The 25,907-nt window shown below is 40.5% G+C and overlaps 1 protein-coding gene across 2 annotated transcripts; it reads left to right on the top strand.

Moving 5' to 3' along the window:
* The first annotated feature begins 832 nt into the window (after window positions 1-832).
* On the top strand, window positions 833-23,726 carry IVNS1ABP (influenza virus NS1A binding protein). 2 transcript variants are annotated; one of them, XM_070746323.1, is made up of 16 exons: window positions 1,060-1,647; window positions 3,377-3,558; window positions 10,098-10,332; window positions 11,818-11,944; window positions 12,719-12,888; window positions 12,977-13,052; window positions 14,105-14,278; window positions 16,807-16,932; window positions 18,145-18,252; window positions 19,708-19,834; window positions 20,049-20,273; window positions 20,481-20,602; window positions 20,885-21,011; window positions 21,102-21,233; window positions 21,446-21,619; window positions 22,571-23,726. In XM_070746323.1, the coding sequence occupies exons 4-16, from the start codon at window positions 11,834-11,836 to the stop codon at window positions 22,822-22,824; spliced, it is 1,926 nt and encodes a 641-aa protein (XP_070602424.1). In that variant the 5' UTR covers window positions 1,060-1,647; window positions 3,377-3,558; window positions 10,098-10,332; window positions 11,818-11,833; the 3' UTR covers window positions 22,825-23,726. The 2 variants fall into 2 exon arrangements, with proteins under 2 accessions (XP_070602423.1, XP_070602424.1); XM_070746322.1 differs by lacking the exon at window positions 3,377-3,558 and having other exon boundaries at window positions 833-1,647.
* Window positions 23,727-25,907: the final 2,181 nt, after the last annotated feature.

The raw sequence follows: 25,907 nt of genomic DNA, 5'->3' as shown, positions 1-25,907 counted from the left end.
GAGCGGGGTTTTCTTCTTACAAGTCATTAAGCTGAGAATTACCTGTACCCTGAACCTTAAGAGCGGAATTTAAAAGCCGTATTATAGTCACAAATCAGTCTGTTCGCCCCATTTTATCCCCGTTCTAAAACGAGAGAACACTCAAACAATGAATGTCTAAACGAGTTGCAGAAGACAGAACAAACCATCTCAATATGGCTGCAGTCCCACAAATATGTTATTCAAAATGAGTCCGCCCAACTCAACTGGTCTTTTTTCTCCAGTTGCCGGTTCATGGAGGCATCTGCAAAGCTACAGGAAAAGATCTTTTTTGAAGCCCTTCCCACAGCTGTCAACACAACCAGAGAGGACATCTACCGACTTCTGTCACAGGAAGGAAGTTTACCGGATCTTCATTTTTTTTAAGCCACGGAGCTTAAAAAATAATTAAAAAACAGCCTGATGTAGAATTAAGGGAGACAGTGCAAATGGTTAGAATTGAAGATCGAATTTGGGTCGAGTTTTGATTTACTTGCGTTGCAATTTAATTGTTAGTAAATTATTATTGTAAGTCGCTCAGAGTTTACTGGAGTTGGGCGGGATGGATGGACGGATGGATGGACGGACGGACGGACGGACGGACAGACAGATAGGCAGGCAGGCAGGCAAAGATAGATAGGTATATCGAGGAGGGATCGGACGCTGTTGGACACATTTAGAAACCAATAATGAAAATACAACCTCAGCTTGGGAGCGAAAGGGGGGGAAATGCGCCGGATACGCGATCGCAATTCTAGGTGGTCTTTGATACAAACAGCAAAATAACCGGCAGAAGCAAAATAGCTTCATTTTTTGCTCTTGGAAGGGACGGAAAGAGGAAGAACTAACCGCTTCCTCTTTTCTCCGAGAAGAATAACGCGCTACTACACGCCCCCCACCTCCTCCTACTGACCCACTTTGCCGCCAGCGGGGTGGAGGTGCCGGGGGGGGGGAAGAGAGACGGAGGAGGAGCTCCCAGCCAGCTCTGTTGCGAGGTGGGACTCTATTAAATTGCCTCTCTAAAAGTCCCTAGCCTGCGACTATCTGCGGAATAATCCGAGTCTGTAATTCGACACACCACACGGCGGGACCTATCGTCTCGCTTTGTTGGCGGAGATTTACCGAAAGAAGTACCCTGCGAGAAGGCGGAGCGCCGACGGCGACGTCTTTTAGCCACCTTGCCAGAGTAGCCGCAGAAGGCGAGTAGCCAGAGCGCGAGGAGGTTGGGTTGCGGTATTTCTCAATCTCTTCCTCTTGAGGAGGGGAAAAAAACCCCCACAACATCCGCGTGCTGCCTCATCACCACACTGACGTCTGATTTGTTCGTCCTTCCTTCCCGCCTTTCAGCCATTCCCTCTTGCGCGTGATCCTCCGCCCTGCCACGCGGAGTCGGTCTGCGAAAGGGAGGCGGAAGGAGTTGCGCGCTTCTCGCCGCCGCTCGTTCCCGGGTTTGTTTTTTTCCCCTTCACGGTCTGCTTTCCAATACTTCTCCGCCCCCCCCCCCTCTTCTGACCGTTGCTCCGGAGTGCCACAGCGCGCCCCACGTCTTGGAAGCCGAAGCCTCCTTTCCTTCTCTACAGACTGGACGTTCTCAATATGAACGGTGTCGTTTACCCTGTGCAACTGCAGGTAAGGCCAAAGGAGGGCGGGAGGGCGGCCAGCCGTGCGAGCCGACGGCGTCTTTTCCGGGCTTTTTAGCCGCTTCGCCCAAAGTCCGCGCTTGGGGACGCGCGCGCGATTGGGCTTTTGTCTCCCAAGGGGGAGGGGGAGGAAAAAGGAAAGAAAATGTCCGTAGGTTTGGGGTCTTGCACAATAGAGGACCGTTGATCTCGACGGAGGGACTTCGGAGCCCGCCTCACCCCGGTGGGTAAGCTTCGAGATGGGCAGAAGGAGGGGGGGGATAAAAAGCGAAGGGCAGCTGCTCGAGTTTTTTGTAGAGTGCGGTACCTCTGGTAGCTGGCGCACGTGGATTGCTTGCCTTGATCCATAAAATGCGCAGTGGAAACGGAAAGGGGATTCTGCTAAACGGGAGGGGGGGCGCAACGGTTTCCTCGTCTAAAATATTAGGCGGGAATTCTAAGGAATGAATATTTATTCCTTTTTGTGGGGAGCAGCGGTCCACCTCGATTTGCTTAGCCTGATGACCCCCTCCCATTCGCTCCAAGCCGGGGGGAAATGTTCTTTTAATACGCAGCTTTCGTCCGCCTAGGAGTGGAAGGAGATGGGGAAAAGAGGCGGCTTTGCTGCGTCAGTCTGCCCTTAATTTCAAAGTGGATGGTTGCAGTAGTGGGCGTTCCCCTGAATAGGTGGCTGTCTATATTATATATATGTATAATACAGCAAAACAACCGGCAGAAGCTATATACACACACATGTCCTTCATATATGTGTGTGTGTGTGTGTATATAGAGATACATCCTATAGATATGTAACATATTTTTGCTGATAATGAAAAGGAAGGGAGACTAGTATAGGTCTATTTCAAGCTATTTTGCTCTCATCAGCTAGCCATACCCTTACTGGGATTTGAAACTGGGAAGTCTGTCCAGAAAAGATTCAACAGGGGGGGGGGAAACAATCCTATATTTGTGTATGTACAGAACATATATTTATGTCCTGCTTCCCTCCAAATAAGACGTTCCCTGATAATAAGCCCAATTGGGCTTTTGGGTTTTTAAAAAGCACTTATTTCATTGTTTTAAAAAAATAAGACAGGCTTTTATTTTCGGGGAAACATGGTACATGATCATGGTGTCATAGACAGGTATTTCTACTTGGGGGGGGGGGTGCAAACCCCTGTGATTTTGCTCTGATTTTGCAGTGTTGAGTTAAAAGGCTTCATCAAGGTTCAATACTGTTGAGTTAGCTGAAGTGGGAGTAAGATCATCCATTGCTTGCATTCTCCTTCAAAAATCCTCAAAAGACTGCAAGGGAAAGAGTGTACAGTATTCTTCCTTGCCGTCAAATAATGTGGGCAATTTAAGATGGGAAGACCGATTTGAAATAAAGGTGTGCTGTATTATGGTGTTTTCATAAAATCTGACTTGTCATCCCCGAAACAATCTTGAAATACCGGCAAGGAGCCCTGACCTTTCCCAGAATTATGCACTCATCCTACAGAATATTTTGTTTCTCAAGCATTGGCATATGGCAAGCTAAGGCATGTTTTTTTTGGCTTGTTTTGTCTGGGCTAGGGAGTATCCTTGTTTCAAAGAAAGCAAGGATTGGAGAGGATTTTTGAATTGCAATATTAGAATTGCTAGGAAGTGAGGAAAATAAGGTATAAGATAAAAAATAGTTCATTATTTAAAAATTGGGTAGATATTTTTTTTTCTTATTCTGCTTTTCCTTTGTTCAGTTTTCCACGTTGCTGCATCCTGTTGCCAAGCTCATGAGATTGAAAAGCCTCTGCTCCAATATGCTTCTTGGTGGTAGAAATATGATTGGCTAGTCTGCTTTCTTTTTCAACCAATTGAAAGATGAAAACTGTATGATCGAATGTGTATGTTGCACAGCTACAGAGGAGAGAGACGAGCTTTTGTTAGTCTTCCATATCTTAAAATTGTTTGATATTTAGAATATGAAAACCACATTTATTAAATAGTTGACTGTAAATCTCTTCATGCAAATGTTTCTGAAATATTATGTATGGTTATTTGTGGGATTTTAAGTAAGGAAAGTAGTAAATGTTCCTCTGTGGTCAAAATGTAAACCTCCCACAACTATTAGCATGGCATTGGCAGTACAATTTATGTCTTGTCATTTGCTTGTCCCTGAATAGCACAACTTAATTAATAGCTGTACTCTATTAAAACAAAAAAATACATGTAGGATTCAAAATATAGTAAGGTTTTTCTCCTTTAAAATAGTTGGGAAGGGCTCTACATTTAATGAGTTTGTAATCCCTTCACCCTATCATTTTCAGTCAAATACAGTATTGTGCTTTTTTAAAGTACAGCTTACATACCTGTATTAGGTCCCCTATGTGTTAATAGTTATTTCTGCCAGGTAGAATTAGTAGGATGAAATATTTGTCACCTTAACAGAAACTAGAGGTGAGAGATGGGAAGAATACATTGTGAAAAAGATAAACAGGCCTTAGTGTTGCTGCTTTGGTCAATATAAACCTAGAAAAGGTTGAGTCATAATTATATGCTTACTTGAGCTAAACTTCACACATGTATAGTTGAAGGGATTCCAGGAAAGATATGATGTACCAATATTGAAAGGCATAATATATGAATGTCAAGATCTTTTTTTCCAATTCCCATTACTTTTTATTTCTGTCCTCTTCAGAACAGGATTAATGTGCAGTACTGTACTATTTTATCCTAGGACTGTTAATGCTTTATACAGTATTCAATTCTCATCCAGGCTTTTATTAACAGCATTTTTTCAACATTCAGGCCTTGAGAAATTGTTACTGTGTTTAGAAATATTATAATTAGTGATTAAAAAACCCTTGTGCAACTTTTTCTGACTCCTCTTTGATCTTTGTTGTTAGAGAGTTTGCCTTCTTCCCCCTGGAGTCCATTTTCAGCATAAAACCACCTCAGATTTGCACATCTGTAAATAATAACATTTGGTTATTTATCAATTATTTTTGATCTTGGATTGCAGCATAGCTGTGTAGACAGGCATAAAGTTACAATTTTCTTCAAAAAATCTGAAGACAGATTTTTAAAATTTCACCTGTTGCATCTATTAATACTTGAGGCGTATGTTTATATGAGATGCATAAATTATGAAATATGCATGGCTGTCATAATAATAAAAGTCATAATTTGGTTATATAACTATTTAAATGTTTTCATGAATTGGTACATGTCTCCTTCAAGATCATTTTGTAGTAAATCTCTCATACTTTTTTTTAACATGCAGTTTTACATGAAAGTTTCTTATGCCAGCTAAGTCCCTTCATCCAACTCAAATTAAAGTACTTATATTAACTGTTCCCTTAAATCTCAAGGATGCTGATAATTGTAGTACTAAATAATCTAGATGGCAATGGTTATCTTATGTAATAGTTAGTAGTTACCTAGAGTATTATAAAAGACTATATAAAATTTATCATATAGAATTTATCTTTTCTTTTTTGTACACTGAGAGCATATGCACCAAGACAAATTCTTTGTGTGTCCAATCATACTTGGCCAATAAAAATTATATTATATTATACTATACTATACATTTTTGAATATTTAATTTCTTGAAACTATGCCAGTGATACATGAGGGAATGTATATACGGTACAGCCTATCTGAAATGATTAAAATCTAAGTTACTGAAAAAAATGGTATAGGAATTGGGAGAGGTGTATGTTCCATCCTTACAATTTGGTACATGGAAGAGGCTTGAAATTATTTGTTTTTGTATATGTTTATTTAGCCATCATTCCTCAACGAAGTACAGTGGAACCCCGACATACGAGCAGCTCTACTTACGAGCTACTCGAGATACGAGCTGGGAGAGTAGAGAAATTTTTGTTCGACTCACGAGCTTCCATTCGGGATACGAGCCGAGAAGAGCCGGCCTGGCTTGCTTTGCTTCCGAGCTGATGCAGAGCCGAATAAAGCGTCACGCCCCTCTGACGCTTTCGGCGGCTTCCGAAGCGATGCTGGGCTCTTTTGCCGCCAAAAGCGTCAGGGGGGCGTGACGCTTTATTTCTCCGAAGCAAAGCAAGCCAGGCCGGCTCTTCTCAGTACAATATCCAGCTCTTGGTGAGTCCTTGGCTTCTGCTGGGGGTGCAGAAGCGGGCGGGGGGGGGGGGGCGGCAAAAAAAACGCCCGGACAAGCACTTGCTGCGAGGCGGGCGGGGGGGGGGGCAAAAAAAACACCCGGACAAGCACTTGCTGCGAGAGGCGGGCGGGGGGGGGGCGGCAAAAAAAACGCCCGGACAAGCACTTGCTGCGAGGCGGGCGGGGGGGGGGGCAAAAAAAACGCCCGGACAAGAACTTGCTGCGAGAGGCGGGGGGGGGGGCGGCAAAAAAACCGGGGCACTTTCGCTGCGAGTGGCGGGGAAAAATAAGCAAGAAAAAATAAGCGGCTTTTCCGCTGCCTCCTAAAGCGGGGAAGTTCGCCAGGAGGCAGCAGAAAAGCCGCGCGTGTGTTTTAAAACATCGGAGCCGGCATGGGGAGGCTCTCAATCAACCCCCGAGTCCGGGTTCGGGGCTCGGAGGCTGATTAAAAGCCTCCCCATGCCGGCTCCGATGTTTTAAAACACACGCGCGGCTTTTCCGCTGCCTCCTACAGCGGGGGCGTGTGTTTTAAAACATCGGAGCCGGCATGGGGAGGCTCTCAATCAACCCCCGAGTCCGGGTTTGGGGCTCGGAGGCTGATTAAAAGCCTCCCCGTGCCGGCTCTGATGTTTTAAAACACACGCGCGGCTTTTCCGCTGCCTCCTACAGTGGGGGCGTGTGTTTTAAAACATCGGAGCCGGCATGGGGAGGCTCTCAATCAACCCCCGAGTCCGGGTTTGGGGCTCGGAGGCTGATTAAAAGCCTCCCCGTGCCGGCTCTGATGTTTTAAAACACACGCGCGGCGTTTCCGCTGCCTCCTACAGCGGGGGCGTGTGTTTTAAAACATGGGAGCCGGCATGGGGAGGCTCTCAATCAACCCCCGAGTCCGGGTTTGGGGCTCGGAGGCTGATTAAAAGCCTCCCCGTGCCGGCTCTGATGTTTTAAAACACACGCGCGGCGTTTCCGCTGCCTCCTACAGCGGGGGCGTGTGTTTTAAAACATCGGAGCCGGCATGGGGAGGCTCTCAATCAACCCCCGAGTCCGGGTTTGGGGCTCGGAGGCTGATTAAAAGCCTCCCCGTGCCGGCTCTGATGTTTTAAAACACACGCGCGGCGTTTCCGCTGCCTCCTACAGCGGGGGCGTGTGTTTTAAAACATGGGAGCCGGCATGGGGAGGCTCTCAATCAACCCCCGAGTCCGGGTTTGGGGCTCGGAGGCTGATTAAAAGCCTCCCCGTGCCGGCTCTGATGTTTTAAAACACACGCGCGGCGTTTCCGCTGCCTCCTACAGCGGGGGCGTGTGTTTTAAAACATCGGAGCCGGCATGGGGAGGCTCTCAATCAACCCCCGAGTCCGGGTTTGGGGCTCGGAGGCTGATTAAAAGCCTCCCCGTGCCGGCTCTGATGTTTTAAAACACACGCGCGGCTTTTCCGCTGCCTCCTACAGCGGGGGCGTGTGTTTTAAAACATCGGAGCCGGCATGGGGAGGCTCTCAATCAACCCCCGAGTCCGGGTTTGGGGCTCGGAGGCTGATTAAAAGCCTCCCCGTGCCGGCTCTGATGTTTTAAAACACACGCGCGGCGTTTCCGCTGCCTCCTACAGCGGGGGCGTGTGTTTTAAAACATCGGAGCCGGCATGGGGAGGCTCTCAATCAACCCCCGAGTCCGGGTTTGGGGCTCGGAGGCTGATTAAAAGCCTCCCCGTGCCGGCTCTGATGTTTTAAAACACACGCGCGGCTTTTCCGCTGCCTCCTACAGCGGGGGCGTGTGTTTTAAAACATCGGAGCCGGCATGGGGAGGCTCTCAATCAACCCCCGAGTCCGGGTTTGGGGCTCGGAGGCTGATTAAAAGCCTCCCCGTGCCGGCTCTGATGTTTTAAAACACACGCGCGGCGTTTCCGCTGCCTCCTACAGCGGGGGCGTGTGTTTTAAAACATCGGAGCCGGCATGGGGAGGCTCTCAATCAACCCCCGAGTCCGGGTTTGGGGCTCGGAGGCTGATTAAAAGCCTCCCCGTGCCGGCTCTGATGTTTTAAAACACACGCGCGGCGTTTCCGCTGCCTCCTACAGCGGGGGCGTGTGTTTTAAAACATCGGAGCCGGCATGGGGAGGCTCTCAATCAACCCCCGAGTCCGGGTTTGGGGCACGGAGGCTGATTAAAAGCCTCCCCGTGCCGGCTCTGATGTTTTAAAACACACGCGCGGCGTTTCCGCTGCCTCCTACAGCGGGGGCGTGTGTTTTAAAACATCGGAGCCGGCATGGGGAGGCTCTCAATCAACCCCCGAGTCCGGGTTTGGGGCTCGGAGGCTGATTAAAAGCCTCCCCGTGCCGGCTCTGATGTTTTAAAACACACGCGCGGCGTTTCCGCTGCCTCCTACAGCGGGGGCGTGTGTTTTAAAACATCGGAGCCGGCATGGGGAGGCTCTCAATCAACCCCCGAGTCCGGGTTTGGGGCTCGGAGGCTGATTAAAAGCCTCCCCGTGCCGGCTCTGATGTTTTAAAACACACGCGCGGCGTTTCCGCTGCCTCCTACAGCGGGGGCGTGTGTTTTAAAACATCGGAGCCGGCATGGGGAGGCTCTCAATCAACCCCCGAGTCCGGGTTTGGGGCTCGGAGGCTGATTAAAAGCCTCCCCGTGCCGGCTCTGATGTTTTAAAACACACGCGCGGCTTTTCCGCTGCCTCCTACAGCGGGGGCGTGTGTTTTAAAACATCGGAGCCGGCATGGGGAGGCTCTCAATCAACCCCCGAGTCCGGGTTTGGGGCTCGGAGGCTGATTAAAAGCCTCCCCGTGCCGGCTCCGATGTTTTAAAACACACGCGCGGCTTTTCCGCTGCCTCCTACAGCGGGGGCGTGTGTTTTAAAACATCGGAGCCGGCATGGGGAGGCTCTCAATCAACCCCCGAGTCCGGGTTTGGGGCTCGGAGGCTGATTAAAAGCCTCCCCGTGCCGGCTCCGATGTTTTAAAACACACGCGCGGCTTTTCCGCTGCCTCCTACAGCGGGGGCGTGTGTTTTAAAACATCGGAGCCGGCATGGGGAGGCTCTCAATCAACCCCCGAGTCCGGGTTCGGGGCTCCGAGGCTGATTAAAAGCCTCCCCGTGCCGGCTCCGATGTTTTAAAACACACGCGCGGCTTTTCCGCTGCCTCCTAAAGCGGGGGCGTGTGTTTTAAAACATCAGAGCCGGCACGGGGAGGCTTTTAATCAGCCTCCGAGCCCCGAACCCGGACTCGGGGGTTGATTGAGAGCCTCCCCATGCCGGCTCCGATGTTTTAAAACACACGCCCCCGCTTTAGGAGGCAGCGGAAAAGCCGCGCGTGTGTTTTAAAACATCGGAGCCGGCACGGGGAGGCTTTTAATCAGCCTCCGAGCCCCGAACCCGGACTCGGGGGTTGATTGAGAGCCTCCCCATGCCGGCTCCGATGTTTTAAAAGACACGCGCGGCTTTTCTGCTGCCTCCTGGCGAACTTCCCCGCTTCAGCCGACGTCTTTTCCCCTCAGCCCTCGGGCTTGCACGCATTAATCGCTTTTACATTGTTTCCTATGGGAAACAATGTTTCGACATACGAACTGTTCGACGTGCGAGCCTCCTTCCGGAACCAATTAAACTCGTAAGTCGGGGTTCCACTGTATCCATATAAATACAATAAACTAGTGGTGGCAAACTTTTCCGGCTTGGGTGTCAAAAGGATGCCACACCCATAATACAATGCATTCACCCCATGTATATGCACAACCCCCTTGCTGCCCCCACACATGTGCACAACATCCCTGCGCTGCCCCCCCTGTGCATGTGCACAGGCCTTACTGAAGCCTCTGGATTTTCAGTAGGCCCATTGGGCAGTTTTTCACTCTCCCCCGGGTTTAGGAGGCTTAGGAGGCAGAGGGCCGAAAATCAGCTGGTCAGTGCGCACTGGAGCTGGCATAGGACAATGTTTCGTGTTCCGTCAGATGCGGCATGCTTGCCATCACTGCAATAAACTTTAGGAAAACATAAATTTCAACTGTATACATTGTATTGAATTGCAATGTTTTTTCCCCAATTTCTATAATGTTTATGTAGCATATGCTGTTTAAAGTTACTTGTGCTCAATTTATATTACATTCTAAAGTAGTATTTAGTGATTATAACCCTGATCTAAAGATTCAGTTTTTAAATGGAATAGATTGTATTTTCAGCTACATCTTAGAATATATATTCGTAGTATAAAATTGTCCCTGGATTTCTGTCCATAAGGCGGGGGGGGGAGACAATTTTCATAAATCTGTTCTTCAAATAACATTTAGAAAATCTAAATAACATATATGGAAATTCCAAATTCCTTTAATATTTGTTTTTTGTTTCAGAGTATGATGCATGACTATCACAGAAGAAATTCATGTCTATAGCTTTTAAGGACTTTGATTACATCGTTTTAAAGCCTGATAGTTTTGGAGTCAACAGTTTAGAAGTTACAGCTGCATGCATTTTTTCCAAACCAGTGTTTACCTAAGAAGGAATATAAATTGACATACCCTGTAATAGCACACAGTGGATTATTGAAGGTCTCCTAACTCTGAAATTACAGCATAAATCTAACTGGTGAGTTTATTCATGTATATGTGCTTGTAAATAAAATATAAATCAGTGTATATTTAAGTAGATAGACTTCCCCATGTTGTGATCATAAAGTCAGAGTAAAAAAAGGAAATAAATGACTATACCAGACAAATGTAAACACCAAAACAGAATTTTCGCTCTAATTGTTAACAAAGAAGTCTTACTAGACAGATTAGTTGGAGGATGGTTGTCCATCTCTTTCCCAATCTAGACAAAGAACATAATTCTTACTATTCTTTCTGACCTTGAAAGCAAACAGAGCTGCTACTGTAGCCATATGTTACATTGTGAAAAGTCCCTATTGCTAAGGTGGTTACTTTTTCTTGAAAAATGATAATTGAGAGAAAAAGAAGATAACAGTGCCAGTTTTTGTAATACTGTCATTTGTAAAGCACAAAAAAATAGTTGCAAAACCAAACAGCTCTCATTTTAAAAATTATAAAGCAAAAGCAAGCCTTCTTCCAAGCTGTTGTTTTCACTTAGGAGAGAGACATAAAAGCTTTTATTCTCCCTCAATATTGATTTCCCAGTTTCTGTTAAGGCAAATTTTATTTTCCTGAAATGAATGTTTAATTATAATCCCACTTAATTCTGAGGGTTTGGATAAGTCTCCTAGGGTATAGAGGAAGAAAGGAGAAAACATTCTGGCCAATAAGCAGAAGCAAGAACAACAGCAGCAACAAAATAGATATTTGTCTTCCAAATTAGTCTATTTACAGTCAAGGGAAAATACAGATCCAGTTTATCTTTGTGCATGGACAGATTATTTCTGATATTGATATTATATGTTTGGTTGTGAGTTGCTCAGAGAGACAGTATTCTTTAATTTCCCCCAGTGACTAAATGCTTTGAGCAGTGAAGGGCTATCAAAATCTTTACTACCACATTGTGGGTGTGCTTATGCAGGATGCCCTGCATTTTCTTTCATCTTTCAGTGCAAATTGGGTGCTCTGGGGTAGAGCTTCATTTTTGCTACTGCACTGCGTCGTCCCGTCCCCCCCCCCCCCAATCTGGGCAACAACCCACCCCTGGCTTTGAATCACTTTGCAATAACTGGCACTTATTAGCATCCTTAAACCTGTAATTATTCTGTTTCAACAATTATATAAAACATGCTTTTCTGTTATTAATGTGCTTATGACTAAAAATCCCATAAATTCTCACACTAAATATTTAATCCCATGGTAGAGATTCAGTGTAATATAGGAGACACCTGAAATTACAGTGTGAAAGGATGGAAAAAGAACTTTGAATTAGATACATCATACTTTTGCTACTTATTGGATCTATTCAAAGGAGGAGAAAATCTACTGCACAATTCACTGCAATGCTTGCCCAGACCTGAATTTTGTTATTTTCTGTATAGTTTACACCATAGTATGATGCATAATTTAAAAATGGCCTTGTGTAAAAGAACTGTGATTAGAGTAGTTTATATTAAATTTCACAAGGTCTTCTTTGTTTCAGCCACAGAAACAGCAAAATGATTCCTAATGGATATTTGATGTTTGAAGATGAAAACTTCATCGAATCATCTGTTGCCAAGTTAAATGCTTTGCGCAAAAGTGGCCAATTTTGTGATGTTAAGCTTCAGGTAATGTAAACATGTTTTATTTTATGCCTGCTAATGCTGAGTTTCTAAAATATTTATAAATACTTTAAAGTGAGGATATCTATTTTGGTCATTTTATTTCAAATATAGATACAGGTCTTCAACTTACAACTGGTAGCTTAGCAACCTGTTGGTGTTATGCTGGACCTACCAGGGAAAAGGATACTCAGGACCTAGATTTGAAATTCCGATGGTCAGGCCTATGGTCATATGGACCTATTTCAGGCTATAAACACCAGGGCTGTCTCACATGGCCATATTTTAGAGCAGTTTTGCCAAAACATGAATTTACTTCCATTTTTCAGCCAAACCAGCCCATTGTGAACTGTAGGTTCACTTAATGGCTGTAGCACTTGCTTAACAACTGTTGCAAAAAAAATTGGGTCAGTCATGTGGGTGACCCCATTTATGACAGTGAATGGGCAGACTCCATTATAGTGATGACTATCTATAATAAGATATTGGTAAAGTGGCCTTTTATTGCATATTGTGAGATCCATTCACACTACTTTGAGGTTTCTTTTTAAGCCTCTTTTTCAGTTTACTAATTATGATCATGATTGGTCCAAAATCAATCCTAATTAAATATTTGCATTTATGATAGAAATGTTTTAATATTTTTAAATCAACCAGAAGTAAAAGTACTTTGCCAAGTGTTTTGGTACATCACGAGTCACTCAAACTACAGGTTTCTAATTTGGTGAGTAGTGTCTATTTCCAATTTAATAAATAATGCAAGGTTTTATTTTAATGAAGGTCTGTGGACATGAGATGCTGGCACACAGAGCAGTACTAGCTTGCTGCAGTCCTTATCTTTTTGAAATCTTCAATAACGACAGTGATTCTCATGGCGTTTCTCATGTGAAATTTGATGATCTTAACCCAGAGGCTGTTGAAGTCTTGTTAAATTATGCTTACACTGCTCAGTAAGTTATCCTTTTTCTATATTACAGACATTTTTACTTTATACTCTGTCCAGAATGAATTTAAATAATAATTATGTCATTTTAACAGATTAAAGGCTGATAAAGAACTGGTCAAAGATGTATACTCTGCAGCTAAGAGGCTGAAGATGGAGAGAGTCAAGCAGGTATAATGGGGCTTTGGCAGGTGTGAATGACTTGCCTGAGTTCAGAGACTGATCATGTACAGGCTTAGTTAGCACTCACCATAGGAAGTTTTCAGGGAATGCTACAGCTGAGACAGACTTTTGAAATTGGTATGCCTTTTCTATGCTGCTGTGAAGATGCACAAATACATCCACGAATGCACAAAGAATTGAATTCAGTCATATCTTAAAATATACAAACTGAACAATTTTTCAAATATGTGTCAAGTTAAAGTATATTCAAAGTCAATTAGTCTGAATAGCTGCCGGCACACTGTTTACGCTAGGGCCAGTTTCATATATTTTTGTTAACCCATTTAATAAGTTATATTCTTGTAATCAAAAGTTATACCTAATTGATGAACTGGACACACTAGTCATAATTACACATAGCAAAAGAACAAAAATAACAGTCTTTAGAGCACATTGTTAAAACTTTCACAAGAAGTGTCTTTTAACCATAGTAAAATCATTTAAATCATTTAGAAGACAAGGTGGCCAAAAGTAACTTAACCAAGTGGGCAAGAGATAAAGATACAAGGGAGAGACAATATCCCATGAGTGTGTTTTTTGTTTTTGGTATATTGATTGTAATTAAGTGAATATGTTATGCAATTTAAAAAAGAGATGTCATATTGGCACAACTGGGAAAACCCGAATCTGAAAGCTTCTAGGTTTTCCCCACCGAAAGAAAGTCCAAACCCCTGACTCAGCACCCACATGTCCATCACATTCTCCAATCAATGCACTGTCCCAACTGGAGATGCCTTCCAGTCACATCCCTCCAGGTGCAGGGCAGAGTGGCCTTGACTCTTGGAGCCGGGAAAAATTATTTTGACTACATTTATCCCCAGCTCTATCCAATTCCCCCCTCCCAATTTCCCACAGTGGTAAATTGTGGCAGGCCTAATACAAAAGATGGTTTCTAGGCCTCACAAACAGAATCAGCATCTGTGGTGAGAAAATCTAAAACAAAATGAAGTTGCAAAGTTACAATATACCATAATTGTAAATTCTTTTTGAAAAAAAAAAAGGTTTGTGGAGATTACTTGCTGTCCAGGATGAGTGTTCAAAGCTGCATCTCTTATCGGAACTTTGCAAGCAACATGAGTGATTTGCGATTACTGAACAAAATTGATGGTTACATTCAAGAGCATTTGTTGCAGATCTCTGACCAAGAAGAATTTCTCAAACTGCCACGTTTAAAGGTACTTATTTCATTTGCTCCTTACCCATCCATCACCTTGATACTGTTTTTCACAGAAATATAAATTACTTCACTTAAGTGTTCCATGAAATAACCTTTTGACAAAAAAAAGTATCAATCTGGTACCAGGAACATGTATAAGCATTTAAATTCTTGTTTAATTATTACACCACTTGGAAGTAAGTATTTATGCTTTCAGCAGTATTCTCTTTTTCTAGTTAAAAAAAAAAGTTACATTGAAAGTCACCATACATTTACTTACCACAGTTGTAATATTGATGACACAAACTTGTAATCGTAAACAATTTTGCAGATAGGCAGTTTTGTAACAATGCCCCCTCAGCAGAAAAATATACCAAGGATGTTTACTATAGATTTTTTCCAAGCCATTTACCATTTCTCGCTGTGACATACAGCCCAGAATTCAGGTCATTTGCACAAATGTAATAGTGAAAATCACTAACATCATATAACTTGAATATATCTTTTATTAGGCAATTTAGTTACAATAATAAAAACTAATACAAATTTTAGGCCAAAGAAGAAAATGGAAAAAGAGAATAAATAGTGAATAAGTAGAATAAATAGTGTAGAAAAAGAGAAAAGACATATATAAAAAAGCAAATATATCATCTGATATCCCATTCCTTGTCTACAAGCAACACCATAAAATGTCAGCTTCAATCATGGTGTCAGCAAAAAGTTCATAATAAGTTGCAATTTTTTTTAAAAAGTCTTAATTATATCCTTAACCAAATAAACCAACTCTGTTCCTTCCTTTTGCTTCTAATAATCTTAACGTTTAATGCAAAACAATATTGTCATATGATTTCCTGTCCAATTCTTCTTCATCCCATTACATAAGTTTCTTCAAGATTTAAAAAGCCCCTTTTGTAGATCCAATAAGAAAACATTTTCCAGGTCACTCTGTTGGTTTATCACTTCTATTTGTTGGTGACACAGTGGTTAAAATGCAATATTACAGCCAAGTTGCGCATAGCCTGGAGTTTGATCCTGATGGGGCTGAATGTCATCTCAACCTTCCATCCTTCCAAGGTGGATCCAGATTGTTGGGGACAATATACAAATTGTAAACCATCCAGATAATGCTGTAAAACACTATAGAGAGATGTAACAGCCTAAATACTATTGCTATTTGTTTTACTTTTAAAAGTTTAGCCCAATTTCTTTTATATCCAGTATCGTAAACCCTTAAGTTTAACCCGTTGCAAACATTCTCTATTATTTGTAATATTTTCAGTACTTTCTCCTCGGCCGATACAATTTGTTCCACATTTATCTTTCCTTCATTGGACACAGTATATCCATGCTAGGCCTTCCACAACTACCACCTCCAGTCTGTGAGGTACCACACATTCCTTAATGACTTGCATAAAGGCTTAATGACCACACATGCAAGTGCCAGGATTGCAGTCACTGAGCGAAGCTGTCACATCTCACGTAACAAATGCAACAATTTACAACTAAAATTCTACGCTCACTTTTCCTAAGTGAAGGACTATCTGTAACTAGAAGTGGATATGAGAATCGAATTGAATTGAATTCTTTATTAGCCATGTGATTGGACACACAAGAAAATTATTTTTGGTGCATATGCTCTCAGTATACATAAAAGAAAAGATACATTGGTCAAGAATCATGAGGTACAAAACTTAATCATAGGGTTAATCAGAAAACAATAGGGTTAATCAGAAAGCAATAAAATCATAAGGATACAAGCAACGTTACAATCATAAGTGGAAGGAGATGGGTGATAGGAACAATGAGAAGACTAACAGTAATGCAACCTGAGTGAATAGTTTGACAGTGGGGAGGGAATTATTTGTTTAGCAGAGTGATGGCGTTCGGGGAAAAACTGTTCTTGTGTCTAATTGTCTTGGTGTGCAGTTCTCTATAGTGTTGTTTTGATGGTAGGAATTGAAACAATTTATGTCCAGGATGCAAGGGCTCAGTAAATGCTTTTATGGATGTCTTTTTGACTTGTGCAGTACACAGGTCCTAAATGGAAGGCAGGTTGGTAGCAATTGTTTTTTCTGCAGTTCTGATTATCATCTGAAGTCTGTGTCTGTCTTGTTGAGTTGCAGAATCAAACCAGACAGTTATAGAGATGTAAATGACAGACTCAATGATTCCTCTATAGAACTGTATCAGCAGCTGCTTGGGCAGCTTGAGCTTCCTAAGTTGACGCTTGTGCTTTTTTGATGACATTTTTGATGTTAGGTGTCCATTTTGATAAGGGCGAACTATATAGTAAGTTTCATTACTGCTTTTTATTTTTAAATATCATCAATTGGTAATTGTTGTTTAGATTACAGTTGATAACTTTTTCCCTGCTGAAAATGTACATTCTCCTTAGGTTTTCAGAATTATACAAAAATATATAGCCATCGGAACTGAAGAAATCTTTATCATATTTACAATGTATGTTTGGGGTGGTAGGTTTTCTTAACTAATGTGAATTTAGGGTTGCGCTTTGAGGCCTCAGTGTGCTTTTCTTCTTTATTTCAGCTGGAGGTTATGCTGGAAGATAATGTTAGCTTGCCCAGCAATGGCAAGCTGTACACAAAGGTAATCAACTGGGTACAGCGCAGCATTTGGGAGAACGGAGACAGCCTTGAAGATCTGATGGAAGAGGTCAGTTTTAAGAAAAATGAGATTGGGCCATCTTTAACTGCTACATTTTTCTGGAATTAAGGATGATCCCTTCTCCTTTTTTGTTCCCTTTAAAACAAAACTGTGAAGAATTTAAATTTTACTGTAGGTATCCCTAAGCTGAGAAACTAGGGGGGTTTCAGGTGAGCTGCTTAAACTACTGTTCAAGCCGGTCTTCTGTTTTTGTCTCCGTTTTCTTTAGGAAATTTCAAATATAGCAATTATCTTCACTTTAAATTTGGGGAGGTGGTTTGAAACTTGTTTTCTTAATGTATTCTTTTTACAGGTTTTACTTAAAGAGAGAAAGTAGGACAAAGGTTCTAATGGTTGTTCCTCCCCGTTGATTTATCTCCCCATAGGTTTATTAACAAAACTAGGATACTCATCGCTGAAGGACCATAGAAGAAACTTCAAGTGTAATGACACGTAAAGAAGCAGCAGTTTTGCCCCAGTTCTCCTATGAAAATTCGCTGTGGGCAGAGAACGATGATGATGTTTAATGGTGTTTACTTCTTTACAGGCTATTTTAACAATTGAAATTTTGTATAATTAACTAGCCTAATTCATGAACATAACTTCAACCATTTGGTTTAAAAAATGAAATGCACTGGAGATTCACATTTCAGATTGTTTCAAAATATATATTTAGTAGCCATCAAAGGGAAGCCTGAATTTCCAGAGCAGTTTTTTTTCTGTTTTTCTTTTATAAGTGAGAATCTCAGTTACGGAATCAAATTTCCTTTAAAATACTAATACCCTTAATCTGAGATGAAGTAGGCAACAGAAGTTCCTGAAATGAAAAGTAGTTCCATTATCTTTCTTACAGTCCCTTCTATATAACATAAGTGTTTGATTTACCTATTTCAAAACTGTGATTTGCAAAAAGAAATTTGTACCATTTATTCTGAAAGATAAATGTACATTATACTTGTTGTACATTTGGATGTTTATGGCACGAGGCGTATAGAAGTCAAGAAGATTTCTTTTGAGATGTGAAAACAAGGAGCCTTTATCCAGTGTTTGAAGATCTGTCGTCATGAGAGAAACCTCCCATTAAAAAAAATAATGCCATTCTCCTAGATGGAGAGAAGATCAGGCTGCACTCCTGGACTCCTAATGAAGTTTCTATACAATGTACCAATAGTTAAGCAGCAATGGAGACTATAGCCAGATTGCTGTTCTGTTGTTTTGCAGGTTCAAACGTTGTACTACTCAGCTGATCACAAGCTGCTTGATGGAAATCCACTAGATGGACAGGCTGAGGTGTATGGCAGTGATGATGACCACATTCAGTTTGTGCAGGTACAAAATGCACATGGTCTGAGGTAACCTCAGGTAAAGCTGGGTAGAGTAGTACGACACAACTAAAATGTTGTGTAGTATAATGAAAATAAGACATTTCCAATATAGAAGACTAGGGAAATAACAATTAAGATATTTTTGTATTCTGGCTCATCTAGTTTTGAGCTGTGTCTTAATGCATTTAAAACACGCTGAATACTCTGAAACTAAGAATAGCATTAGATATTTAACTTGAGCTTCCATGAGGTTGAAAGATTTATATGTGCTGAAAAGACGAATGTGGCAGAACAAGTCTCTCTTCTTTTGGAGAAAAGAATTGGGGCAATTCAGGAGTATTGGAGAAAATAGAACAAGTGGTGGCTAGGTATCAAATCATAACATAATTTTGAAATCTTGGTGTTAACAATGGGCTCACTTGAGCAAAAAGGTTTGTTGTTACAGGAATAAATTAATGTGCTCTGGATAACTGGCAGAAAATAGTGGGAAAATTTGTTTCATTTAATGAGATTACTGTTGGTTTTCTGGACTTAGTAATAAGTTGTTTTCACACTTCAGTTTATTAAGTCTGAAACAAAATTCATATTAATTTTAATTGTGACTCATTTCTGAATTTACAAGTAGAGAGATGGCATTAATTTCTCAACAGCCATTTAGTAAGTTTTTCACTAGTATTTAATACTTGAAGAGAGTAAATGATGTTAACTTATGCACATCAATTTAGAAGTGACGGCCAATGCACTCAGTGATGAAGAGTAAAAAGGAGAAAAGGTTAGGATATGTAAACAAGCATTCAAATAAAATACAGATAAATAGAAGAAATAATGAAACACAGGAGAAAGGGAAATGGGAAGCTGTATTGCAGAATAACTTTATTCTGAAAAAAAATAGATCCTCTAATCATAGCTGAGTAATCCTATGAATGAGGTGAAAATTTTATGTTGGCAAGGAAATGGTGCAGTAGCTACTGTAGTTTTAAATCTTTGAAAAGTAGTAAAATAATACAGAATAGATTTAAAGTAGGTAAATTATATAATGTTAAAATATGCAATTTAGCTATATAGAGTTTATGCTTTGTGCTAAGCAGTGCAGCGTAGCGTGTGAGTTTTACCAGTTTTGTGAGTGGTAAACCAATGGCTTGTATGTGTGAATACAGTTTCTTATATCTTGAATTTCGTAAATGCCTATTTGATGTAAGGAATAAACTATTTCATTTGTATACACTTGAATTGTATTTTAAAATGGAAAATAGTCCTGTGAAGTTGAGGATAGTAACTTGATTAAATGGAGTAGAACATTATTTTGTGGATAAGCAGCATTAACTGTTTCATCTTGCTGCTAAAGCATTCAGAAAGTTACCTTTGTAGCAGTGCTATTGGATGAGTCTCTACAGCGATAAAAGGCAGAGCAAATTTTGCTTCCTGGCTAGGTTTCTGTAGCTGCCTTTTGATTTTGCAGAAAAGGCCACTCCGTGAGAATGATCTCAAGCAGTTAAGTAGCAGTTCTTCTGGAAGTCTTTCACCAAATGCAGCAGTGCAGAATCTTAAACACGAGTGGAAAATTGTTGCTTCAGAAAAGACCTCAAGTAAGCCAAAGTTTGTTGTTCCTGGTTTTACTCTAGATTATTTCATTCATGTTAAATGCAGAAATACTGGGAGAAAGCAAACAACTGCTCACGTGCATAATAGATATTATTTTTCCTTGAATGATTTAAATATTTTTAGAATTACAACACATTTAGGGGGAAGGATGTGAAAACCTTGGTAAACTGGAACTGAAATGTATCTTTTGCTTTTCAGATAACACCTATCTGTGTCTTGCTGTTCTGGATGGTGTCTTTTGTGTGATTTTCCTTCATGGTCGTAGCAGTCCACAGAGTTCCCCAACTAGTACTCCACGACTGATGAAAAGTTTGAGTTTTGAGGTTCAACCAGATGATCTTATAGAAAAGGTGATGTCTCCTATGCAGTATGCTCGATCTGGATTGGGCACAGCAGAACTTAACAGCAAGCTGGTTGCTGCAGGTAACACCATAATGCTTATACAACACCATAATGCTTATACTTCTATGTTGCCCTTCAAATTTTTTGGAACTGGAGATATGCTAGCTAACAGGAACAAAAGTTCGAGCTCATAAAAATTGTGGAGGATCACACATTTATCTAACATTTTTAAAGGTAGTATTTTACTAAGCCCATAATACATCTTCTGTATGCTCATTTTACAACCAGGTGGCTATAACAGACAAGAATGTTTACGCACCGTAGAATGTTACGATCCACGGACAGATTGCTGGACTTTCATCGCACCAATGAGGACTCCAAGAGCTCGATTCCAGATGGCAGTTCTGATGGTACATTTTTAAATAAATCACATGTTTATTTCCCTGCTGAAACCTGTTTAACAATTGCAGCATGTCAGGTGGATTTGGAAGAGTAGGATTCTCCTGAGTAGGAGGAGGATCAATATTGCAGGGGAGTGTTTTATCTTGAGATAAGCTTTTAATACTAGGCCATTATGCTATCTTAGTGGTTTTCATTATACTGATTTAAAAGCCTCTTCTCTATTAATGCAGAGATTTAGAGATAATATAATTTAAAAGATCATTTCAACAACATGTATTTCCACTACCCAGGGACAGCTGTATGTTGTTGGTGGATCAAATGGACACTCTGATGATTTGAGTTGTGGGGAGATGTATGATCCCGAAATAGATGATTGGACTCCAGTTCCAGAACTGAGAACTAACCGTTGCAATGCAGGTAAATATCTATACAGTAATGCTCTATAAAGCTACTTATTTTAAAACTTGCAAATTGTAACTACTACTTTTTTTCCCTTTGCATAAACAGGAGTATGTGCACTGGATGGAAAATTGTATATTGTTGGTGGGTCAGATCCTTATGGACAGAAGGGATTAAAAAACTGTGATGTCTTTGATCCTGTAAACAAATCTTGGACAAGCTGTGCTTCGCTAAATATCCGTAAGTTCTTAGTGGGTTTTTTCCTCACTAATTTTACTTGTTTTGCCTGTAGAAGGTGTCAGTAATTACCAATGGCATCTTTACATACCTGAAAATTTAACTCAGGAAGACTTATATGCTGCAAATAAAATAAAGCATAATTTTCCAGAATGTCTAACTGACAATCTTAGACATAGAACCTTGATGCTAAAATAGCTTTTTTTTCTTTATAGGTAGACACCAGTCTGCTATATGTGAAATTGGTGGGTATTTGTATATCATTGGAGGAGCTGAGTCTTGGAATTGCCTTAACAGTGTAGAACGTTACAATCCAGAAAACAATACTTGGACACTAATTGCATCTATGAACGTGGCTAGACGCGGAGCTGGTGTTGCTGTTCTTGATGGTAAACTCATGGGATTGGCAAAATATTACAGATTTTTGACTAACAATTGTTTAATGCCTTAATTTAGTGAGCATGCAGCATCACTTCCATTTTATTTTAATCTGCCTCTATACTACTACATCAGGTTGACTATAGATACTTCAGATACACTGGTTTGTTACACAAGTAGGAAGTATAGAGTGTACATGTATACATGCATGTGCATGATTGAAATATGTGAAATTCAAGCTATTCTAAAACTAATTTTCCTACTTATTATTATTTAGATATCTATACTTGTGACATTAATGGGATATCTGAGTAGAGTTCTGTTTTCCATGTAGCAGTGGAATAAAGTATAGGATAAACTATTTTGTGCATAACTTGCATGGAACAGAACATTTGCATTTAAGTAATTCCTGACTTAACTCAAATGTTTTTATTTGGGGTCGACTTGTTACATGCACTGGTGAAAAACACCACTTTGCTCTTGGCAGAAGTGATTTTATAGGAAATAACTGCAGATATCAGAGATAAGTGGAAGGAGTTGGTGGGGTATGTTGCACCAGGAAAATCAGAATCTGATGGGAAGTATACCATAGGGGCATCAGCTTCCGTGGGGAAGGAGAAAAGATTCTAGGGAGGGGGAAATGAGACTCTATAGGTTATGCTGTACTGGAAGCAGCTTATGGGGGAAGAGACAAGACGGTACAAATTAACCTTGCCCATTAATATGGCGTTAACCCAAACCCAGAATAACTAAAGTATTCTAAAATGACTGATCTAAAACAATTTGGCAGAACTGACCATCTGTACTAGGTTAAAACAAAACGAATTAGTTCACTATGCAATTAGTCATTAGATATTAAGCCCGTATATTTGGGAGGGGAGGGTGGACAATTGAAATTTTGCATTTTTGGAAGTTTACTTGGACACAAGTCCTTCAAGCTTATGTTCTTATTTGCTTCCTAGGAAAACTCTTTGTTGGTGGTGGCTTTGATGGCTCACGTGCAGTCAGCTGTGTGGAAATGTACGACCCTGCTAAGAATGAGTGGAAGATGTTGGCTAGCATGACCACACCAAGAAGCAATGCTGGTTTTGCAACAGTGAACAACATTATCTATGCAGTGGGAGGATTTGATGGCAATGAGTTTCTGAACACAGTTGAAGTATACAATTCAGAATCCAATGAATGGAGTCCCTACACAAAAATCTACAAGTTCTAATTTTCTTAAAACTAACAGGCTTAGTGATGTAATTGTTTTAGTAGAGGTACACATGTGAATAAGGTGGGAGGGAAGGGTTAAAAGTTGCCATCAGCAACAAGGCTTTTGCATATTGCATACTATTAATATGCTGTACATATTTTTTTAGAATAAATGAAGGGTGTTGTATGCATTAGAATTTAATTTACACTTAACATTAGATTCTTCTGAGATAAGAATGTAAGTTGATTGCATACCATTTCATGAGCATCCCCCAATGTTAGGTTTTGCTGATTTGCACAAGCAAATATTTTTATTTTGGAATTGTTTCTAGTGCAGAAAAGAAACAGCAGTCTTCATTATCAGCAATTTATTTTCTTAAATAACTGGAATAATCTCATAAGCCTTATTTAAATAGCTAAACGGCTTTATTTTAAAAAAGCTGACACACCTGCCATTTTGACTGCCTTTTATAACTTTTTATATATTAATAGAGACAGGACTCTTATAACCTTGAAGTGACACGAGCATACAAATGTATGATGCAAAGAGACAATCTCAAAATTCATAGACTGGAGTAAGACATTTAATTTACTATCGTGAGAGCTATTAATTTCCCCCAGCCCCCCTGCTATGATGTTGTATGATCTCTTTAATATGTAATTGTTTTCCATTACATCTGAATAGAGTTTCTGAACCTGAGTGTTAATATGAGTGAGGAAGCATAACTCTGAAATTCAGCCTAGAGGGTGTTTTCTGTGTGGTTCCTAAGCAGTTGTAACAAATGTGCAGAGTTATAAAATGAAAAGCAAAAAAGTCTTGTGCTGTCTTAGAAAATATCTCAAAAACTATTGTATAAGTTTGTATCTTTCTACTGCAAGCTCAAAACATGCTGTAATACAAATTGTGTTTCATTTCTTGAATAATTGTTGTTTGATTCTGATGCTGGAGGGTTGGCAATGCTTGAGGTGTAATAATATCTTACTAAGTATTTTAGCATTTTAAGAACATAACAGAGCTCTGCTAAATCTTAAGTATAGCATTTGCTCACAGTAGCCAACTAGAGTGCTTGAAGCAGAAAGTGATCTACTCTTGTTCCACTATTGCCCCTTCCCTTCTGCACCTGATATTTGAAAGCCTGTTGCCCTAACTCGGAAGTGCTTCAAGATCAATAGCCATTCATATATTATGTCTTGTGTAAAGTTGTCTAAACTACATTTATAAAGCCATCCAATGTAGTGCCCTTCATTGGATTTTTAAATAGTACTTTCCACAAGTTAATTACATGCTCTGTAAAGTGACTACAGGTAGTCCTTGACTTGTGAGTGTCATTCTAGCCATGACTCACAGTTATCATGCAGGTCACTGACCACGTTCAATTTTGCAACCTTTTTTTTTTTTTTTGCTGTGGTTGGTAAATGGATGTCATGGTATTAAGCAGACCCATTGTACCCAATGGCTATTTTTTTGCCAGAAATCATAAGTTAAAAACAACTTGTTGCCTAGCAAAAGACACAAATCACAACAGAATCCTACAGTTGTAAATGCAGGCTGGTTGCTGAACACCCAAAATGCTGTCATCTGACTGCAGGCGAAATCCACCATCAGGTTGTGAAACACTGGGGAGGTCAATTGTAACCAGTCACTAAGCAAGTGGCAATAAATTGAAGACCATCTGTACTGAAGATACAAGTGGGTTTGTTTAACATTGCAGTGCAGAGCTTTTATTACTTTCAATCCTTTTAATAACCCATAGTATGGAATTTGTCTTTCACAACTGCCCTGCAAAAGAGTAAGCCTTCATTGTGCTATCCGTCATGACTCAAAATTGATCTATCAAATTGTCAAATTCATTCAATGTCTCTAAAGGGTGGGTATGGGTATTCTGATATGTATTACTTTGCAGCTTCTTGAATTGAATGGTATTTGCCATTCATGAAAAAGATTGTTCCACTCTGAATAGTACCATCCATAAATATAACTCCTTGTTTGCTTCTAATTCACATATCAGTGGTCCCAACACAAAAATGTAAGAAGTTCTAAACCCACTTTTTCTCATTTGAGAAAGTTATTCCTTTTGTTAGGAGTCTACAAAAAGGTAAATCCTTTCACCCATTTGGTCACTAAGATTATAAGAACAGTTTAAGAGGAATTTTGACAAAGGCTTTTTGAAAATCAAATGCAATTACAGATGGTAACCAAAACCTAAAGATTGATGAGGCACACTGAATTTTTGTTAAACCTTAGGTTTTCAGCAAGACGTGGTCATCTATGTCCATTAACATATGTTATTTGACTGGCCTATAATTTCCCAGATCTTTCCTGGGCTTCTTTCTAAAATTAGTCTGTTGGCTACCTCCCAGTCCCCTGGCAGTGAACCTGGTTTGGCTATTTTATTTTTTGCTAGAGCAATTTCCCATCTGTCTCCCCACAAATCCCATATTTTTTTTTAGAATGCCCCGCATTTGTAATGTTGCTGTTTCAGATCCTGCTGGCAATTACCTACTGACCTATGCTAAGATATTTTTTTGTTTCAAATTGATTCCACAACGTTTGTACTTTTGTGCTAGCTATCACTGAAGTCCAAGGTTGCCTCCACTCTAATTGCTTTTAAGACCAAACTTTCTAGAATCTAAGGCATGCCATAATTATATCTAGAAAATAAATCATCATAATTGGAGTATAATTCACTTACAGCTGTGTTCCCTTTTGTACGGATTCCTGATGTATTTTACCATCTCCCCCTCAGTATTTTGATCAGGACTCCATTTACATTTTGTGACCAGATATTGCTACCCACAATGATTCGTCTTTCATTGTAGTCTATTGTGTATTTTACATTCTTGATATAAAGAACTATTCCTTCAATCTAACCTTCCCTTGTTGTAAGATTATATTCAATGTCAGAATGAATTTAGTGTTTCAAAAATGCCTTCTATTTCCTGATAAAATTATCCATTAACTCACTCCCAACATTATTCTTATCCGCTGTGCCTTTTACTGATTTATCTACACTTTACTCAACTGGATGTGAATGCAACACCTAGTAGCTTCTTCCCCAAGAATTAGTTTAAAATGTGTTCGCTATTATATTTCCAAGCCAA

Source organism: Erythrolamprus reginae, chromosome 3 (genome assembly GCF_031021105.1).
Source record: "Erythrolamprus reginae isolate rEryReg1 chromosome 3, rEryReg1.hap1, whole genome shotgun sequence".
NCBI lineage: Eukaryota > Metazoa > Chordata > Lepidosauria > Squamata > Dipsadidae > Erythrolamprus > Erythrolamprus reginae.
This window is presented reverse-complemented; position numbering and strand designations above follow the sequence as displayed.